Source organism: Felis catus, chromosome D4 (genome assembly GCF_018350175.1).
Source record: "Felis catus isolate Fca126 chromosome D4, F.catus_Fca126_mat1.0, whole genome shotgun sequence".
Taxonomy (NCBI): domain Eukaryota; kingdom Metazoa; phylum Chordata; class Mammalia; order Carnivora; family Felidae; genus Felis; species Felis catus.
This window is the reverse complement of record NC_058380.1, coordinates 71,866,134-71,881,995: the sequence shown is the minus strand read 5'-3', so window position 1 is coordinate 71,881,995 and position 15,862 is coordinate 71,866,134. Positions and strand designations below refer to the sequence as shown.

General features: G+C 41.2%; 1 protein-coding gene across 1 annotated transcript; it reads right to left on the bottom strand.

The window, feature by feature from the left end:
* Nucleotides 1-566: 566 nt before the first annotated feature.
* On the bottom strand, nucleotides 567-6,839 carry GNG10 (G protein subunit gamma 10). The gene is made up of 3 exons (XM_023242567.2): nucleotides 6,683-6,839; nucleotides 2,542-2,673; nucleotides 567-1,511 (listed from the first exon to the last, which is right to left on the bottom strand). The coding sequence occupies exons 1-2, from the start codon at nucleotides 6,761-6,763 to the stop codon at nucleotides 2,548-2,550; spliced, it is 207 nt and encodes a 68-aa protein (XP_023098335.1). The 5' UTR covers nucleotides 6,764-6,839; the 3' UTR covers nucleotides 567-1,511; nucleotides 2,542-2,547.
* Nucleotides 6,840-15,862: the final 9,023 nt, after the last annotated feature.

Sequence of the window (15,862 nt, the reverse complement as noted above, 5' to 3'; positions counted from 1 at the left end):
AGAGACTCAGATCACTTAGATTTCGAAGTTTAGTGGCCGAAGGGAGTTTCCATATGATGGCTTCTATTTTTTCTATAGTAACACTAATTATGCTAAAAGATATTTTCATTTATTTATTTATGGATTTATACATAACTATTTCAAAGTGCAGGGGTGCCTGGGTGGGTCAGTCAGTTAAGTGTCTGACTCTCGATTTCAGCTGAGGTCATGGTCTCCCGGTCCTGAGATTGAGCCCTACATCAGGCTCCATGTTATAGGCTGAGCATGAAGCCTGCTGGAGATTCTCTTTCCCTCTCCCTCTCCTCTGCTTGTGCTCTCTCCAAAAAAAAAAAAAAAAAAAAAAAAAAAAAAAAAATTAAATATAAGTGTAAATGTTGCCAGAAATTGAGATTTCTCAGCAAGTTATACATACATCTTTTTTTTTTAAACAAAGTTCTACAAGCACTTATAAACAAAAATTTCACTTCCCGCTTCCAGCACTCAATTTCACAAGGCAACAAAAGTCCATGAAGCCTTAAAACAAACAAAATCAGACACAAAATGTTGCTGCCATAGAAAACGATGAATTAAGCAAAAAATTTTATTTCCAAGCTCATCAAAGATAATTACAAACACAAATCAAGTATCCTTTTAAAAGTGTCCCAAATTAAATCAAAGGCACATCATCAAAGTAAAACCTACTTGTGACAGTAAGAATTCATTTAGGCTGCAATATTTTCACATTATTTTGTTTTTAATCATTTGCAATGTTCTGAAGATCAAATTTAAACATTTTTTTTTAAGACCTAATGTATTTTTGTTTTGTTTTTTTAAATACAACCACAACTATAAAATAGAGGAACTTAAGAAGACAAAGACCAAATCTGGTTCATACACAGGATGGGGCAATCTCATACACAACACAACATGAATCTTTCCAAACAAGTTTGCTAAGAAATAGCTCCCATGTTTAGTGTTACAAATAAAACAATCTTCTCATTTAGAAAAATCAAGACATCATTTGATTGATAAAGCCTATTCTTCCCCCAGTTTTATACTTGCTTGTCTTTATTTAGAAACTGTAAATTCACAAGAAAAGAACAAGTTTTGTGGTATAAAAAAATCTTAGGAACAACAAATTACAAATACTCATTTTTTTAACAAACAAAAATGTTTTCCTTCCCAAAATGTAAACATCCAGTAAATAAAACAAACATAATTTCCAGGTATAGAAACACCAGTAATTCGCTTATTAAAGAGGTGTATTTGGTGGTAACATTTTTGTCTTAAATATAAAAGAACTTTACCAAAAGAATCAGGCCATTATTATTTAAAGTCTACTCTTTCACCCAGTTTCCTTATCTGAGTAGAAATTCATCAATTTCTATAGAATTTTGGCTATAGGACCAGGCCATAGGAAAGGTATGAAATATTAAAAGTCATTTGGCTGGAGAAAAGTGTTTTCTTGAGACTTGGAGGCAGTTATTCATCACTTTGCGCTTAAAAGCATTCCTCAGTGAACTTCTTCCCTACTGGAAACAGAATTGGGTAGGTTTTCACTTTAGTAAGATTTATACATAAAATTAACTAGTCATCATTTCAGGTCACTTTAGTGTTCTCAAAGTACAAAGTAACAATATAAAAAACATCCAAGCCACACCATTGAATGAGTAACATCCATTAAAGTGCTTTATAAAAAGGAAAATGCTATGCCAGCATAAGACTATTATTTTAATACCATAAATGTGAACATTTTCCATCAAGAGGTACAATAGTATCCGATAGTATGATTACTTCCTTCTTGTTAATATGAATAATTTCCTCTTGCAAATATATGAAAAAAGACCTAAGATGATTACTCACTGTATGAAAACCCTCAGAACACATAACGTGAAATGTGTGGCCCCAAAAGACTCTAGTAATCTATACCTTGACCTCTTCCAAAAAAAGGAAAAAAAACAAGTGAAAATGTGAATGAAACCCCATACAACACATTAGAACCTATGAAATTTCTAATATGCCACCAAAGAGAGGTGTTTTCATTTGAGTAATCAATTTTTAAAGTTCTTTTAACTCTACCCACACTTTTCCCTAATAGCTACATTTCTTCTTCCATTAAAACAGATCTATTGTGAAAGCCTCCAGGAAAGAAATCACAGCTGGCGGTAGGAACAAGACTCCACTGCGGAGTCCTTAGTCCCCAGAGCAGCAAGTCAGCTGATAGCACCGAGCAGCAAATCACAACTCTGGGATGGTGTCAGGACAGAGATGGTGGGATTAAGGTCATGAAATTACTATCAGCCAACTCGGTTAAAGAGCTCAAGTACAGAAGGATATTAACATCTCAGGAGTTAGTACCAAAGAGGATTGAGACTCTCTTAATGAGATGTATTCCACAGGCAGCCACCTAGACTCACCTTCAGGGAAAGTTGTGCATTTTGCTATTCTTACTTTAATTCCCCCAACAATAGTAGATATTGAAAACTCTGTTGCCCAAGCCCTTGGGGAGCCCTGGGATAATGCCACAGCCCCTAGACAGCATGGTGGTGTATCATTACTCACCAGCCTTTAGAATAAAGCACAGGATCTGGGCTCCCGGAAGGGGTTGCTTCCAGCTGGAACACCTACCAGCAGGGCGTCCTTGCAGGCATTCTGCATGCAGTACTGTTGAAGCTCTGCAGCTGCCTGCGAGACCTGAAACAAAGGGACCACAGCTTGACATGCTGCTCACAGCCAGAGCCATCTGACAGCCATTTGATAGTCTGAGAAATGATCCCACAACTTGATAAAGGCCACACATCCTGTGATCTCCACAAGTCTCTTTTTTGATGAAAGTTCTAATACCTGAACTCAAAAGGGAAATGTTACCATTTCTATGATTTAGGGTTACTTCTTCAATAAAGATAAAGCTGCATCTTTGATCCATTTACAATCCTAGTTTTGAGACTGAGTTTGAGTTTTGGTAAAGAAAATAGCTCATTCTAGCACATCTGTTACAAATTTTCACTTATATAAAAAAGCATGCGTTGATATATTCAGGTTTGCCATGTGCAAACTGTTTAATGTTTACAAGGCTGGCGCCTTAACCAGTCTGCCCAAAACAAGTGACAAGTTTTCTCCACCATGCTTTTGAAGCAGGATAGCTTATTGGTTATGAGCACAGCCTCTGGAACCAGACTGCCTGGACTCAAATTCAGCTCCATCACTACCTGTAGGATCTTGGGCAAATTAACTTAATTTCTCAGTTTTTGTTTTCTCATCTGTGAAATGTATTTTGTAACAGTACCTGACTCAGTGAGTTGAGACAATTAAATGAGCTAAATGCATGTAAAACACTTAGAATAGTGCTGACACACAGTCAGCAATACATTTTGGTAGACTGCAAGAACAGTCACAATATTTTGCAGTTCCTCTCACCAAAAGGTAGAGTCTGTACCCAACCCTTGAATCTGGGCTGGCCTTGTGACTTGCTTTGACCAGGAAAATGTGGCAGAAATAATGGGCAAGTTCCAAGCCTAGGCTTCAAGAGACTTTCCAACTACTCTTGCTGTGGTTTGAACTCTAAGACCACCATCCAATGAGCCCAGGCTAGCCTACTGGAGACCGTGTGGAGAAGAATTAGTGAGCCAGCTCCCACCACCTGCCTACCAACCTCCAGACATGTAAGTGAAACCATTCTGGATCATCCAGCTACCAACCAACCCTCCATTTGATTGCAGATCCATGGAAGAGCCCAGCAAAGAGCAAGCAGCAGAACCGTACAGCTGAACCCAGCTCAAACTGTAGACCTAAGAATTGTGAGTTAATAAATGTCGCTTTAAATCACTAAGTTTTAGAGAAGTTTATTAGCTTGCTTTTCCCTCAAAAGAAGTTCTGACATTTTCATGTTAATTATAATTGGAATTAATGGTTATAAAATAAGTTATTTATTCAAAAGGAATTTAGAACCAATTATGCTCATGCTTACTAACTCTATATCAGAGGGAACAGATGAACTCCACACATGATGGGTAGGAGGAGACTACCTTCCTGGATCCCTGGAGAAATGGGACTAACTGGACCCCATCCTACAGAACATGGTCAAAAAGTTGAGGGGATATGCAGAAAAAAATAAGAGAAAATTAAAGGGTGCAGCATTTCTCTAGCACTTTTATAGAAGAGACTCTGGAGGGGGTGGAATACAAGCCCAAACACTTAGAAGTTGTCAATGCCATTGGAGGTGGGATACCCAAAGTATATGACTTTCCTTCATTTGAGTCCATGCTTACACAGCAACTTCTGAGAGAATTCTCCAAAACAGAGAAGGGGTCCTTGGAAGGATATGGAACATTCCAATCACTGGGAAGGCTTGCCTTCCATTATATGCTAGAAAATTGATGTCCTGGTTTATTTACCAGTTAGCAAGTCTGCTCAAGAGAAGACATCTCTGGGTGTGCTGAGGGCATCCATTCATCACTGAGCCCTGAAATGAGGCAAACTAGACCTGGAATGTTGTGACTCCCAAAGGTGCTGCCTGAAAGAAGCCCACCAAACACCTGAAACCATACTACCGTGAGAACACCCCACAAATAAGCTTATTATCTGTGTGACCTTGAGCAATTGACTTGAATTCTCTCAGTCTGTTTCATCACCTATAATTATTTTTTAAATGTAGAAAGTATCTTCCCTGTCTAGTCCACAGGGTAGGCAGGCATCTGGCTCACAGGTCTCCTTTCCATCTCAGAGGCCAACATCATCTTGAACATTTTTCGACAATCCTAGTTTCAGTTCCCTGACCTCCTTTCCTCAAACAACCTTCTCCCCAATGCCAAGTTACAGCTAAACCTGTAACTGCTCCACATCTGAAATTTTACACTTCAACATCCTACTTTCTGATCACAATCTCTCCTACCCATCCAGAATGCCGCTTCCTTTCTTCTTACTATTCAAAGGGTTTTACATGCATTTAGCTCATTTAATTGTCTCATCAACTCGCTGAGTCAGGTATTATTACAAAAATACATTTCACAGATGAGAAAACAAAGACTGAGAAATTAAGTTAACTTGCCCAAGATCCTACAGGTAGTGATGGGGCTGAATCTGAGTCCAGGCAGTCTTTGACCTCAGGGAGAACACCTCCTCCCCTTTTGCCCTCCCCATCACCAGCAGGCTGACTCAGTTTCTTCTCTAACCAGCCTAGGTTCAGCCTCTTCCTGGCTAACCCCTCAAACTCCTTGCCCTACATCCCCACCTCCATCTTTCCAGCATACTTCCCCTGATAACCCACTACTTGGATCAACTACTATTCACCTTGAGTACTCCGAATCCCCAAGCAGGACAATCAGTCTCCAATCTCAAAGTAGCTGGGTCTTTAGAGTCATAAGGTGTCTACGGATGTGCCTGGTTGGGGATCCTCTTCCATTCCCAGCAGCACTTTCCCCACCCTCACTCTTGTGATTCCATTAGCTCCCTCCCCTCTGCCCTGGAGGTAAACTTCACAGAGAAAAATCGTCATCCTACAAGTCCTTAAGTCCGTATGTCTAGAAACATCTATCTTCATACATGTCCGGATTTCCTTTCTTCCCATCTCAGAAGGTGTGCCTCCAATCCCATACCCCCACAGAGTGTCTCCTCTACCTCCAATTCTCCTTCTCTATTTGTTCCTCCTCAACCTAAAAATCGTTTGTTCCCTTCCCTCAGCCTCGAAATAAGGCTTTTCATTTTCTAAATTAAAAAAATAACAGTTGTTTCCTCTTTAAAACCAGATTTCTTTTTTTAAAAAAGTCTGTCTACCCTATTACAATCTAGATTCTGCTTCTACTACCTATGTTATTAAAACCTCTTCTGTGGTCCGTAATTCTTTACCTTGTTTTATAATCTTCACTTATGGTCTGAAATTATTTTACTTGTTGGTTAATGTGCTTATTGATGATCTTTGCCACAATTATCAGCATATTCTCAGCACCTAATACAGTGCCAAATACAGACAAAGGGCACTATGGAGGTACTTGGAATATCACAGCAGGGTGTATTCATACATACGGACATACATTCTACATATGAACATAGGCTGAATACGTGTTCACGCATACGAACATACATACCCTCGTTGCTCAACACAATTACACAACAGATGCTTTCCAATCAACTGACTAAACACTGGCCACAGTGACTAAGATCCCAATTTTTGAAAATCCCTCTTTCCTCACTTCCTCTTGGTTCTCTCTCGGTCACATTTTGGCTGGTCCTGGGCTCCACACTCTGATTTCTTCGTTAATACACTGTTTTCACCCCCATACATTCTAATGACCTCTTTCAGCCTCTTGTTCTCTGAGCTTTGAGCTTCAAGCCCATGCGGCCCAACACATGGAAATCTCCGCAGAGTCCCCAAGTCCAACACTGAACTCCATATTCCCCGATCCCGCTCTCCCTCCTGTCTGCCGTGGTGCAGGGCAGGGCCCCACACCCTGTCACCACGCCGAAAACCTGAGCCCCGTCTTCCCGCTCTCGCTCTCGTCCCATCAACCATCAGCGAGGCCCGCGTCCCCGCCGAGCCGCAACATCTAGCCGGGGCCGGGCCGCCGTCCTCACGGCCGCCATCGCGACCGAGCCGCGGCGACAGGCAACCGGCCTCTCCTCTCACGGCTCCCGGGCGGCGGCCGCCGCCGCAGGGAGGGAGGGAGGTCCCCGCACCCTGACCAAGGGGCGCCGCCGCCCGCCTCACCTTGATTCTCTCCACGCCAGCCTCCAGCTTGAGCTGCTCCACCAGGCGCTGCAGGGCGTTCACGCTGGCCCCGGAAGACATGGCGGCGGCGCTGGGCTCCGAGGGCAGGCGAGCCGGGCTGCGGGAGCCGCCAGGCCCCTAGCGCGAGCGCCGCCCCGGGGCGGGGAAGCCGCTGCGCCCGCCCCACCGCCCGCTGCCCCGCCTCTCCCGGCGGTCGCCCCCGCTCGACCGGAGCTGCAGGTAAGCGGCAGTGTGGGGTTCCCGAATCACCTGACACTTAACTCTCTCTGCTCTCTAAACATGCAGAGTACCCGCTCTGAGCCTGGAAGCAGAGCCGCCCTGGGGGCCCAGGCGGGGCTTCTGGAGGAGCGAGCGCGACCTGAAGGGGGGTGGCAGGGCGGTGGGGACCGGGAACGCGGAGACGCACCCCAGAGAAACCGGAGCCGTGACTCCGTGTGGCTGCAGCTAAGGTGGCAGAGGAGTTGAAATAAGCTCATGAAGGCTCCCATGCCACGCTGAGATATTAGCTGGGAGAGCCCAAGGACGGTTGGTAGGCGCCCCATGAAGCGGTAACAGGTCTGCAAATCACCTGGTACCGTTTCACGGGAATCCCGCCAGTTGACTGGATAGGAAGTAAGGTCAGCAGGGCAAAAATCCCAGGCCCTGACATCTTTGCGGAACGTGTGGAAGAAAATTAAATTCAGCCCCACCCCACCCCCACCCCCGTCCCGTCTCACCATTTAGTTATAACCATTGTTTCTGTTGTGCTGCATTCTTTTTATTTTTTTCATTGTGTACCTGGGTTTGTTTTACAAAACTGGCATCATTCCGATGTGTAAAATATGTTTTGTGTTAATCTTTTCACTTATTGTATCATGAATACTGCCTTTATTATTATTATACATCATTGTACAGTGGTAGATCTGTGAGCAACACGGGTTTGAACTGTGCGGTTGCACTTATTCGTGAATTGTTTTCAGTGCAGTACTGAAAAATATTTTGGCTTCCTTATGATTTCCTTAATGTTTTACTTAGCTTTGTTGGAAGAATGCAGTATATATTACATACAGCATACAAAATACGTGTTAGTCAACTTTGTGTTATTGATAAGGCTACCAGTCAACAGGCTATTAGTAGCTAAGTTTGGGGGGAGTCAAAAGTTATATGTGGATTTTTGACCGCATGGGATCAGTGCCCCTACCTGCCCGCCTTTGATACAGTTGTTCAAAGGAACTGTATTTGTCAGAACCCACGTAAACTGAGTAATGCAAAAACGTAATATATTGGCTTGTGTACCTGAAGAGCCCAGGCACTTTAAAGTAGTGGATTTAATTGCCCAAATAGTAGCTTTGGGGCTCTCTCTCTTGGCTCTGCTGTTTCTGAGTGTTGGCCTCATTTTCTTCAATGGTAAATAGACTCTATAAGAGGTGCTGTGAAGAAAGTTGTGTGTGTTTTTATTGTCCCAGCCTAGCAGACTCAGGAGCAAGAGCGCCTCTTTTCTCGTTGTTCCAACAAAAACCCCATACTGGATCTCATCAACCTTATGCAGTCATGTGCCCACCCTGAACCAGTTATTATTTGAAAGCAAGCATTGTGTAGTCAGAATGCTCAGATCAGCTGTGCCTGGCCAGGAGGAGGAGGAGAGATGCACCACCCGACTTCCCCATTTAGGACTGAGCCACTCATTCCCCCAGCCGCTGGGAGTAGCCACAGCTGATGCCTCAGCTAAGTCCCTCTCTGGGAACTGCCCTTAGCTGAGAACCATCCCTCCCAGTGTCAGCTCTCATCCACATTGACGTGGGATGTACAAGACCCGAACCCCAACGCCATTGCCTCAAGTTGGAACAACACTGAAAGATGATCCACAGCTCCTTGCTGGGATCATCTGAGGCCTTTATGGCAACTACCACACAGTTCACTTCCTCCCTTTGCCCAATCCCCACTCCCTAGACTTTCCCACAGGTGTTGATTTTCACACTCCCCAGTAAACTTTCTGCATGAATATCTCCATCTTAGAGTCTATTTCTCTGAAAAACCCAAGCTAAGATACTCAGACTACATGAACTGAGAGGGGTAGGGGAAGAGTGGTTGCTCAAAGAAAAAACCAGGGTGCTGATACCAGAAGGGGGCCAGGAACAGTGAGAAAAGATATACCCTACATCCATTATTTTTAATGAGTGCATGGTGTTCCATTGTACAACTGGATCATAATTTACCTACTGCCCTATTAACACTATGATGACCACCTTAAACATACAGCTTTGTGCATGTTTATTTTTTTTGGTTGCGTTCCTAAAAGTGAAATTGGTGGATTAAGAATATAAACAGTTTCTTAAACTTTTCCCTCCTGTATCCTCCAGAAAGTGGTAGTATGTGCTATTCCCACCAGAAGACTGCTTATTTCTCTGCACAGGCGCAATTCTACATTGTGGTTCTTTATCTTTATCAACCTAATAGATTGGTATGGCATCTCAAATCTTTTAAATATCTTGAGTGTTGAGACTGAACATTTCTTTGTGTGTGTGTGTGAACTATGTGTTTAGTTTTTCGGGTGTTAAAGTTTTTCTTATGATGAGCAGATTTACAAATTTTGAAGCCCTCTCTAGTGACAAGTTCCCTCACCACAAAGAACTTAAAATACATGCTAGTCAAAAGATGAAAATACATGTTAAAAACATTACTAGATTGGTGAGCAATACAGAATAGAATGGTCATGGGTCAAAAAGATGTGGAAAAGAACTCAGAGCAAAGGTATAGACCGGAAGGATTAGAGAAAACTCCTCATAAATGGCAGGACCTAGACTTTGAAAATATGTGTCCTGCACAGGGCACAGGGGAAGGGGAAAGCATTTCAACAATGGGAGAGCAGGCCATGTACAAATGGAATGAATGAATGAATGAATGAATGAATGAAGGCTCTAGGCGGTAATAGAAGATACACAGCTGTTAAGATTCAAAGTCACAGAAAACCTCAAAAGAAACAAAAGTTTGTGGCAAACAGTGGGATAGCCACAGGATAATAACACATTTTAGAAGTATTAATCCAGGATGAGGATACAAAATGAACTGAAGTTGAGGAAACAAAATGACTTCAATAATGGCTTTTTGTTTTGTCTTTTTGGTGGAGAAAGTGGCTGGGATGAGGCCTTAGACAGGACTATGAAGGAAGGATGGAGAACAAATTCAAAAGACTAAATCAGGAGTACTGTATGGTGCTTATAAAATTCAAAGGAAAGGGAGGAAAGGGTTCTGAAGCAGAGTGGGCTAGAATTGGTGCCTGTAACAGATGTCAGGAAACAGGCCTAGGTTTGAAGAGAGGAGTAAAAAAGAGGAGTTTGGTTTAGGAGAAGCCAAGTCTTCAGCTGTAATGCTACATGCCTCTAGGCTGTTGGAAATGTTGTGGCAAGATGTTGATGTAGGAGACATCTCACAATGAAAGCTGAAGCAGTGAGATTATCTCTAATTAGAAAAGGCAGCTTTGGGGCTGCCCACACTGAGGGGACACATAGTACTTGTGTATCAGCCATAGGTAGATGTGTCCCACCTCCTTCCTTCATGCTACATACACACACCATCTCTGCCCACCTCGGTATGACTGATTGTGCTACTCTTGGAGAGTGGTCGAATGTAGAAAGAAACACCAAAGTTTTAGCATACAGCCTCCCACAGTGATCCACAGACAAGCAAGCTTGGTGCCACTTGTAATTGAGGAGGGCAGACCATCTGTGTTTTGCTTTGTACTTTACCAAAATGTCTTCTCATCCATTATTTTTGCATCATGGAACTTCAGAGTGAAGAGACTCAGATAACGTAGTCCATCCCAATTATACTTATTTATTTTTTAATGTTTATTTATTTTTGAGAGAGTGCGCATGTGGCCAGCACAAGCCAGGCAGGGGCAGAGAGAGGGAGGGAGGCAGGGTATTGGAAGCGGGCTCCTCGCTGACAGCAGAGAGCCCAATGCAGGGCTCGAATCATGACCTGAGCAGAAGTCAGACGCTTAACTGACTGAGCCTCTCAGGCCCCTCATCCCAATTTTAGAGGTGAGGAAAACTAAGAGCCACTAAGGAAAGTGACTTAACTAGTATCTCACAAAGTGGGAGTAGGGAAAATAACTTTCATTTCAGCTTTCAAGAGAAGTCACTGCTCATCTGGAGGAGTAGAATCTGTTCCCACAGATGTAGTTATTTCGAGAGCTCTGAAAGGAGCTGAGGCCTGGGGACAAAGAGTCCTTTCCCTCAGCTGAAATGAACAGATCACTAATATATTATTTTAATTTTTTTAAGTGTTTATCTTTTGAGAGAGAGAGCACACAAGCAGGGGAGGGACAGAGAGAGAAGGAGAGACACAATATGAAGCATGCTCCTGCACAGAGCTTAACGCAGGGCTCGAACTCACAAACTGTGAGATTGTGACCTAAGCCGAAGTTGGACATCTAACCAAATGAGCCACTCAGGCACCCCACCAATGTATTATTTTAAAGAATTTTTTACACATTTTTTTTTTTTTTGGTTAAAATAAGAATGTATAATACAAATCAAAACCACAATGAGATACCACCTCCCATCTGTCAGAATGGCTAAAATTAACACAGGAAACAACAGATGTTGGCAAGGATGTGGAGAAAGGGGAACCCTCTTACACTATTGGTGGGAATGCAAACTGGTGCAGCCACTCTGAAAAACAGTATGGAGTTTCCTCAAAAAGTTAAAAATAGACTTACCCTACAACCCAACAGTTGCACTAAGTATTTACCCAAAGGATACAAAAATAGTGATTCAAAGGGGCACATGCACCCCAATGTTTATAGCAGCATTTTCAACAATAGGCAAATTATGGAAAAAGCCCAGATGTCCATCAACTGATGAATGGATAAAGATGTGGTGAATGGATATACACACACACACACACACACACATATACATACACAATGGAATATTAGCCGTGAAAAACAACGGAATCTTGCCATTTGCAATGCCATGGATGGAGCTAGAGTGTATTATGCTAAGCAAAATAAGTCAGAGAAAGACAAATACCATATGATTGCACTCATGTGGAATTTAAGAAAAAACAAATGGATATAAGGAAGGGAAGAAAATAAAAAAAAGAGGGAGGGAAGCAAACCATAAGAAACTTTTAATTATGGAGAACAAACAGGGTTGGTGGAGGGACATGGGTGGGGGACAGGCTAAATGGGTGATGGGGATTAAGACACCTGTTGTGATAAGCACTGGGTGTTATATGTAAGTGATGAATCACTAAACTGTACACCTGAAACCAATTTTACCATATATGGTAACAACTTAGAATTTAGTTGAAAACTTGAAATAAAATAAGAATTTAAAAATTTCCACTGTTTCTAAGAATCTCAGTACTTTTTAGAAGTGTCAGTGTTCTGGGGCTCCTGGGTTGGTTAAGTGTCCAACTCTTAGCCAGTTGGTTAACTGTCCAACTCTTGATTTCAGCTCAGGTCAAGTTGGGCTCTGCACGGACACCATGGAGCCTGCTTGTGATTCTCTCTCTCCCTCTCTTTATGCCCCTCTCCTGCTTGCACTCACTCTCTCTCTCAAAATAAATAAACATTTTTTTTTAAAAAGTGTCTTTGTAGAGGCAAATGTTTTGTTTCCCTTTTATGATCTACACAATTCTTCACCCTCTGACATGTGTTTTGTCACTTTTTTTTTTTTTAACTAACAGTGGGTTATTTTTCCAGAAAAGGGGCTTCAAATAACTCTTCTCCATAAAAATAATGATAAAATGGGAAGGTATGTCTTTCTGCCAATGTTATGTCAAAATGACAATACTATATGCCTTCGGTTTTCTAAAATAATTTAAAAGAAACAGGAAAACACATCAACAACTGTATTTCGTGTGACATAGTGTAATGTACCATAAAAGTTATTTCACTTCCTTATACCCATTGCATTATTTTTAGAACTTAGAACCATGAATCAGGAGCTAAACACTCACCAGCAGGTTTGTAGATTCAGCTTCTCCCAAGAAGATTTTCACAGGCATTTTTGAGACTTTAGGAGGCAGTGGAACTTAAGGATACTTGTCCTTTTGAACAGACATTCCAAGCATGCCTCTATATCTCATTGATAGTGTCCCTGTAGTAAAGGTAGGCCTTAAACCCCAAGTGGCTGATCACTGTTTGTTGTCTCTGAAAGTTTGGTTTTCTTTGAGTTGTCCTCTCAGCTGATTCACCCTCTATTCCAAAGGCAACAGGGGCAGGTAGCTGCCTCTAAAATCTACAGTTCCAACCCTGAGGAGCACTTTTTCACTCTAGCACAGTGCCTTGCCCAAGGTAAGGGATTCAGATACCCATTAAAGGAATAAAGAAACAAGGGGTTTGTAGTCATCACTAAATACTCTCCTGTTAACATAGATTTTGACAAATGAAAATGATTTCCCTGTTTCCTCTAAAGGCAAGAAAAAACTCATTTATTGAACACTTAATATATGCCAGCACTTTATCCCTATCTTGTTTAATTCTCACAAGAGTCCTGTGAAGTAGTTAGTAACCCTAGTATTAAAAATGAGAAAATGAAGTTCGGAGCTTACCCTGCCCAAAGTCAAGCTACTGGTCAGTTGCAGAGCCAGAAAACAAATTTTGGTCTATCCAGCTACAAAGCCTGAGCCCTGCTACTGCATCTGGCTCACTCTTCCTGAGGTTATAAAAGAACTGTCAAATGAGGGGGAGTTTCTCTCTCCCCTAATGACACCCAAGAGGAGTCTGTAAAAATACCCCTAAGTCACTGACTTAAGACCATTCCATACATAATTGTCAAAGATACTCTGAATCCTTTAAGTACTAAGAATCTGATAAAAGTTTACAACTAATTATGTACCCTTTTTAAAATACCCATAACATTTCTCAATTGCAGGCAATCTAATCTATGTCAGACCCTAAACCTGTATGAATTTGCAGGCTTATAGTATTTTAAATCCTAATTATCTAAAAGATCCCCTCATTTCACAGATGAGGAAACCAGAAAGGTTAAATAATTTAACAAATTTTATTTAGTTATTAGGTTCTAGATTTGGCCTTTCCCATACTTAAATATGAATAAAATACACTTTATCCATACACTAGTTTGTGTCAGTACTGATATTTATCTCCCTCAAATGTACAATTACAACTGAACAGAGATCATGTCTAATTTAATGTCTTAAAGTAGCTATATCTATTTTAATAATGTCTAATAAAAGCCACTTCTCTTTACTTTCCACAAAACCTTCAGTTTAGGGCCAGCAGACTGGTTCATAATACTTACTTGAATGTTAGCTTAGCTTAGCAATGGCTTCCTTCCACTCAAGCAAAATATCTCCAAGGTTTGGGTGTTAAAAGGTTTACCGCACTGTCCAAAAGGGGGGAAAAAAAAAGAATCTCAAAGTAAATGAACTATGATTTTTCTAAACATAAACTCAATAGTACTAAAATACTTGTTAATTCTCTCAACTATTTTTTCATGTGACACTTAAAAATCCTACCTAACAATCATAGTTTTTAAGATAATACACATGGTACCTACCTAATAGATGTGCTCTGAAACAGCAACTTATAATTGGTAGAATTTGGAGAATTCATAAAGAAATAAGACCACTGAGGAAAGGGTTAGTAGTGGAATCTGTTATGAGGATATTTGACATGAATATAATCCTAAGAATAATTTTAGCACAGACCTCAAAAGTATATGAAGTGATAGCAATGAATAGCTATGCACTATAGACACGTAAACGTCCATCAAAAAGAAATGGTTATAGCCTTTAAATGAAGCATAAGGAAAAATTTCTAACTACTGAGGTGGGATCCTCTGCCCAGGATTCTTCTCCAGATGGTTCTAAAATTCAGAAGCTTTTGTGGGTTTTTTGGTGGGGGGTGGGCAGAGTATGGAGACAATAAAGATATCCAGAGTACTTGAATAACTCTTGTAAAACAACTAATGGCTCTTTCTTCACTTTAGGATTTTGAAGCATAGTTCTTTTGTTGAGAGAGGAAAAGAGAAAAATCACAGTCCTTCTGTTAAGGAGAGTCCATTTATCTTCACCCATGCAGTGATCCTGATTCCAAAAGAGCAACCAAACTTTTACCATGTGAGCAGGCTGGAGGGGGCAATTCCAAAAATAGCTTTCTAGAAAGCCATGGAAAATACAACAGTCTAGCAGATATGCAAAATAATATCCAGGGGTGCCTGGGTGGGTCAGACAGTTAAGCGTCCCTTCGGCTCAGGTTCTCATGGTTCTTGAGCTCAAGACCTGCATCAGGTTCTGTGCTGACAGCTCGGAGCCTGGAGCCTGGAGCCTGGAGCCTGTCTCAGATTCTGTCTCCTTCTCTGCCCTTCCCCCACTCACACCGTGTGTGTGTGTCTCTCTCTCTCTCTCTCAAAAACAAATAAGCATTAAAAAAAAATAATAAAAAAAAATATCCAACAGTTTGTATCAGCCAACCTTTATGAATGCTAACATTTCCAGTCCTTTTATTATTCCTTACTACTAGGTTAGAAGTACCTAGAATACCATATGTTTCTTTGAAATTTTAACACAGGGGCAAGTACCTATATTTCTTTTTGGTCCCTACAACCTATGGCACATATTTCTGTTCTTAGATGATAAACACTATTGTGTGTTAAATATAATAATGAATTCTAAGACAGGAGGTCGCTAACTGCAGATAACCTCAGCATCTCTGAAAGACATTTATCTATGGTTGGGCATTTTTGAGGTTTGAAACATAGTTACCTATAATTTAGCTCTGTAATTTCTCCACCCTCCTAAAAATGAATACATGTATGAACCACTTTTATCTGAACACTTTTATCTAAAGTTTACAAAAATGTAAATATTTCAGAATTTTAGAACTGTAAAAGGATCCTACTGATAGCTAGTTAAGCTCTTCCCCCAATTTTCCATTTAATGAGGCAACTGAGGCCCTCACTCATAGGTTAAACGACTGACAAGGATAAAACCCTTCCCTCCTTGCCTCTTTGTATATGTCACATTTAGGCTGAGCTCCTGAAAGCACTAGTTTACTTTTGCTAGAAACAGAGACTCTGCATCTCTATTATCTACACTATTCTTTTAAAACTATGTGATACAAAAGCAGTTACCTTAATCTTTGATTTAAAATGTCATACCTTGGGCACCTGGGTGGCTCAGTCAGTTGATTTCAGCTCAGAT

Excerpts from the sequence above, each read along its gene's own strand:
- GNG10 (XM_023242567.2), bottom strand. The coding sequence starts at position 6,763 with ATGTCTTCCGGGGCCAGCGTGAACGCCCTGCAGCGCCTGGTGGAGCAG. Across the intron at positions 2,674-6,682 it reads CTGGCGTGGAGAGAATCAAG|GTCTCGCAGGCAGCTGCAGA; the intron begins GTGAGGCGGGCG and ends CCTTTGTTTCAG.